Source organism: Corylus avellana, chromosome ca3 (assembly GCF_901000735.1).
Source record: "Corylus avellana chromosome ca3, CavTom2PMs-1.0".
Classification (NCBI taxonomy): Eukaryota; Viridiplantae; Streptophyta; class Magnoliopsida; order Fagales; family Betulaceae; genus Corylus; species Corylus avellana.
Window position 1 is genome coordinate 34371020 of NC_081543.1, and position 6036 is coordinate 34377055.

General features: G+C 33.9%; 1 protein-coding gene across 1 annotated transcript; it reads left to right on the forward strand.

Annotated features, from left to right (window-relative positions):
- The first annotated feature begins 2104 nt into the window (after positions 1-2104).
- On the forward strand, positions 2105-2545 carry LOC132173458 (protein GRIM REAPER-like). Its single transcript, XM_059584962.1, has one exon. The coding sequence runs from the start codon at positions 2105-2107 to the stop codon at positions 2543-2545; it is 441 nt and encodes a 146-aa protein (XP_059440945.1).
- The last annotated feature ends 3491 nt before the right edge of the window (positions 2546-6036 follow it).

Consider the following 6036-nt stretch of genomic DNA (forward strand, 5'->3'; position numbering starts at 1 on the left):
TCTAGCTAGTATAAGGTTGCAATCGAGTGGGGAAGATCATGGAAGCCTCCTTGCCCTAAAAACTTGGGTCAAACGCGCTTAATTTTCATCTGACTTTTTTTTTTCTGATATATATTAGAAATTATTTTCATCTTAAAATAATGTTTGGACTTTATTTTGATCAGGCCTCCATTGTCAACCATTAGAGATGCTTTCACAAGTCCACCCTTTGTCTTCTTTAAAGAAAACGAAAAAATAAAGGGGTCAAAACAATTAATGGGGCCTTTGCATTGCATTAATTAAATATAATTCCTGGAGGGAAAAATTAAAGAAATACCCAAAAAGAACATTTTGTACTCAAAAGGTAGACATGGGTAGTAGTATGCATGTCCGTAACAGGAAAGGATATATATATATTCTTAAAGAAAGGACTACTACTTTAAGCACATCCAAGTTCAAACATTACATAATTAAAGTCAATGGTGATACGATAGCCATATTTTGTGGAGTAATGTTATTTAGTAGACTATTACATGATTGATATAAAATTGAAATTGTGTAAAGAAGTAAGAGTAAGTATAGCATTATTCTCTACGATTACTCTTCAATGACCAATACATTGACATCGATGAAGGAAAATGAAAAGTTTTGAAAATAGGACAAAGCCTGGTCCAATAAGATGCCGGTGAAAAACATTGAATAATCCCAAATCACATATTAAAAAGCAAAACCACTTTGAGAGGAGCTAATCTCAAGAAATTTATCAACTATAGAAGAAACAATTACAATCAATTTATACTTGCAAAATCTTTGTAGTAAAAATATCACTATTACCTAACAAACAACCCATTTGTCTTCTACCATAATAGTTCTAGAACTCCAAGGCTTATGTATATTTTAGTGAAAATCAAGGAGAAAATTGAATATCAATGAAAGCGTAGGAAGAGTAGGTCTCTCTCCAAGAACAAGAAACAATGGAGTTAGGGTTTGATGAAAATTGTGGCTTATGAAGCTTATATAAGTGAGGAGAAAACTAATGTTCAAAGGATGATTTGATTAACAAATAAAACAAGCTGAGGCAGTTGCGATCGAACGAGGTTACGATCAAGAGTTTCTGTTTTGGACTTATTGTCAAAGTTCGAACGTGATAGCGATCGGGGCTTATTGTGAAACTTTGTGAAACAAAGCAATTCAACTTTGTTGGAATGGGGTACGATCACCCTTGTGATCGAGCATTTTGGAACTTGAATTTTTAAAGTCTTGAGCACTCCGTTTGAAGTTGGAACGATCTTGTGATCATGAATGCGATCGAGGCATTCTAAAACTTGATCTTGAATTGTCTTCATGCTCTTGTACAAACGTCCTTTGAACATACTTACGATCGAGACATTTTGAGTTTGTACGTTGAATTTTGAAAACTGTCTCATTTGAACGCCATACAATCGATGTTGTGAACGAGTCATTCTGTTCTTCAATTTCTACATAGTTTTTTAACCTCATTTTAAGACCGACTTCAACCTATAAAGCTTAAATATAGACTTACAACTCAACAAGTTTTGACACTAAGATTGTCAACCACATAAAACCTAGCAAAGACATAGATAAGGATCCAAAAATACTAGTAACAGGAGAGAATCATATAAATCAGATAAACTAGTTTAGAATTAGATATTTTTCTGGTCAGCTTAGGTTCCACTATTTTATTTTTTTTCGTTGTATAAGTAATTTTATTTAGATTATCGTATAACTTGATGGTATGACAGTAAAAATTAACATTTGAATAAATATCTAATATTTATTGCTATATCATTCCAATTATATAACTGTTCTATTGCATTCCACTAAATAGCATTACACTCTAGATCTACTTTAGGGGACAATTAAGTTGGCAATTGAATTAGTTAGTATATTTTAATTAACATGCCTTGGCAAGAATCTAAAGCATGCGCTAATTTGCAAAGCTTGACTCTTTCAATTGGATGCTTAATTGGCTTGTGTTTGGAGTTGCATTTGACAAAACTTTTCTCAAATCATGGAATATTTTATAAACTTATACATCTCTCTCTCTATATATATATAACACCCACCATCCCACATATCTTGCACTCCCCAAGTTCATTCGAAAATGGCTTCCACTCTTCTCAAGCTTACCACCACTCTCCTACTCCTATCTTTTCACTCCCATTTATCCTTCTCATCAAATGATATTGAAGACAATGAAGAGTATGTAGTTGACTCCCCATTGGCCAATCTCAGATCAAGAAGCCGGTTTTTGGCGACTGTAATAAAGGAAGGTGCACAATGTAATTCCATCACTCGCAATGTGTGTAATGGGATGTCGGCAAACAAGGGGGCGAGCCTTCTCCATTGCTGCAAGAAGCATTGCAGAAACGTTCTTGGGGATAAGAACAACTGCGGGCGATGTGGGAATAAGTGCAAGCAAGGACAGCGTTGTTGCAATGGAGCCTGCATCAACACTGCCTTCAATGTTAATCATTGTGGCAAGTGCAATAAGAAGTGTGCTCATGGCCTTAGATGCGAGTATGGATATTGTGGGTACGCTTGAAAATTTGTTCAAAGATTAAAGGAGCTTCGAAATTGAAGCTTTGGATTATACGATTTGGAATAAATTATTGTCAGGATTAGTAAATTAATGATCTGGGATTTTTCAACTACTTGAAAATGGTGTTTATTTTTATGTTTGATGACCATAACTACTATGGGCATCCATCTAATGCATTTTCTCGGTCATTCACTTAATTTTAATTAAATATTATACGTGTTGGGCATCACTTATTAAAAGAGAGTTTGAGCCAACACATAAAGGGAGTGTTAAAGTGTTAATTAAATGATTAAATTCATCTTTTCGTAGCAGCGGCTTAGTCTTATAGGTAATCCTTCGATTTACTTTCAAAGTACTACTTCTAGTCGATATACTCTATTTCCAGTACAATGTGGAAATGCCACTTTTTTTCTACAACTCCAAGCAAGAGAAACAAAATAAGGTCACTGAAAACGTTACCCAATGAGAAAATATGGTATTTGAGATTTCCTTGTTGTTTTTGTAATTCAATAAACTAGCTATGATTAGATTTGTGATACAAATTTTGAGTAAAACTTACCTTTAAAAACTGGCTTGTAACAGAAGGGTGTCCAAGAGCTTATATAGATGCCTAGTCAAGATTAGACTTAACCCATGTGAGACACTAGGATTGTAAAATACCACCATGCTCCACAACCGACATCCACGGCGGCTCAATCTATCGACACTGACCGGACAGTAGCCATTTCTATTTTGGCGGTTCCACTCATTTATCAGTATTCAATGACTTAATACTGTAACATCCCCAGCCCGTTAGGGTTAGGTTTGTTAATGATTTTCTTACTCGCAAAGATCCATAAGGTTTATCAACTAAACAATACTAATATAACAATGAATGCATGAAAGTCTAGAATATCATGTCTAAAAATGATAACTAAACTGAAATATTCTTGTTTAACAAAAATATGTCTCACAACGAGATAGATATCCTTATTAAAATAAATCTATCAATTTCTGAAAGAAAACTGTGCCAACGCACTTATTAACTTGACTAATATGAAATCATAAGAAATCCTAAATACGCCCGCCCCCATTCCGGCCTCCTAGTGCAGCCTGGTCACCACCTGAAACAAGAAATAAAAACTGATGAGCCCAAAGGGGCCCAGTAAGTGAAATCCACAACCATGAGCAGTTTTACTCCTTGTCCCGTTTTGAAAAATGGAACTCATAACTACATATATTCCCAGTATATTTTTAAAGAAAACAGAAAGCAATTAAAATATATTTTCATCAATAAAATTTATGAGTTTTTATCTCATACTAGGGCCCATGTATACTGTTACCCCCATATACTAGGGTTGCGCGGTCCTTGCGACCTGGGATGAGATACTGTGGCCACAGCCTCGTCCCCTGGCCAGCCGATTAACTCTGGGTGCACTCAGCATGACAAAAATAAAACTATGATGGAACCACCTTCTGGCAAAGCCTCCTTCAGCGGTTGCGCCTCCATCCTTAGCATCGGTACCGAGCTTTTCTCTTGTTTCTCTTGGGCCAAAAATACACTCCTCCCTACATGTGCCCTCATTTTATAACACTCTTTTCTCATTTCTTGTACTTCTCTTGGGCAACATGTAGGAGGGTTTATGATCATTGTCTCAAAATTCTCTTTATAAACATCACTATTTTCACAATATTTCTTTTTTCTCAAACTTGTCATGCATGTAGCAAAATTTCATAATATAAACAAAATAATCATTTGCAATTGAAAACAAAATTGCATAAATAGCATGACATGATAATTTTTATGGAAGGGATAATAAATTCACTTACCTCTTGACTGCAGTAAAATTTTCCTCTGACTGCTAACTAATCTCCTGAAGGAAATACAGACACATTACTACCCTCATACACGTCACAACAAAACATTCTACTACTATTATGAGTTGGCTTGCTAATAAATTGAGAATGAACTTACTTAGGTATTTAGGTATATTTTCTCATAAAATTTTCAGAATTTATTTTATTTAGTAGTACTCCTTTATGTATATATACTTTAAGTTCTTCCATACTATATATATATATACACTGCCCACTACCCCATCTATATATATAGATGAACAACTTGAATACCATATATATATATATATACGCGTCCGTCAGCATTTTATGTATATATATATATATATATATATATATAATTCTACCGTGCGGTATATAATATACCTCCGTCAGAATGCTATATACATGCAAAACCTGTAACTTTATATGTGTTGGTATATTTTAAGATACTATATATATATATATATATTTTGAAACATTCAGATGTACATATATTTGAAATCCTTCAAATCATTATATATATATATATACTTTAAAGTACTCATGTATATATATTTATAAATCCTTCAAATCACCATATATATATATATATATATATATATATATATATATAGTTGCACGTGAGGAGTAAAACAAGAAGAAAACAAATCTCTCTTTCCCACTACAAGACCACACGGCAACCAAGGCAAGAAGACACTAAATTTGACAAAACACTAATGCTCTCCATTAAGTATATATATATATAAGAAGAAGAAAGAAACAATATGTGAGGCAAAAAGAAGAAACCATACCTGACACAACGCACAACAGGACAGGAGATTCTTCTTCTTTTTTTCTTCCTTTCTCTCTTCCCTTCTTGATGTGCGGCAAGAGCTTGTTCCATACCATTATATAGGCTTTAGAAAAGAGATAGAAAATAGGTTTTGAGGAGCTTAGGGTTTTTTTATTTTTTTTAAGTCGGTGCCTATAGGGGTGGGTAGATTAACCGATTACCGATTACCGACCGATTACCGACTTTAACCGAACCGATATTAACCGTAACCGATAGTTATCGGTCGGTAATCGGTTAAAAATTTTATACCGATAAGCTTATCGGTCGGTAATCGCTCGGTTAAAATTTTTTTATCGGTTAACCGATATGACCGATAAGTTATTTTAACTTTTAATTTTTTAAAATTTTATATTTATTATTAAAAGTTAAAACCAAAACGATGTCGAATTTCCTTCCAATGAAGAATTTCAATTTTGCTATTTTGAATCAGATAAAGCTTGATTTTTTGGTTGACATATTTTGTTCATTGGAACGAAATGGGCTTCCAGAAGCTAGAACAGTAGAAACGATTTTGCATTTCTGCTCATGGAGCAATCTCAGATGATGCTCCCAGTAAGAGAAAGAGTTTATTATATTAATATAAACTAAAAAAAAAAAAAAAAAAAGCTAATAAAAAGCCCACAAAACTCAATCTAGCAATTCTCAAATTAATTTTTGGCCCCATTAGCAATCAGTAAAAAAGCCCAATAAAAAGCCCACAAAAGCCCAAACCGGTTTAACCGACCGATTAACCGATTTGACCGATAATTTTCGGTTAAGACTTCTTATCGGTCGGTAATCAGTTAAGATTTAGTTAACCGATAGCTTATCAGTTAACCGACCGATAAGTCCATTAACCGGTCTT

Bases quoted from the DNA above. Each gene is read 5' to 3' on its own strand.
- LOC132173458 (XM_059584962.1), top strand. From the start codon at position 2,105: ATGGCTTCCACTCTTCTCAAGCTTACCACCACTCTCCTACTCCTATCT.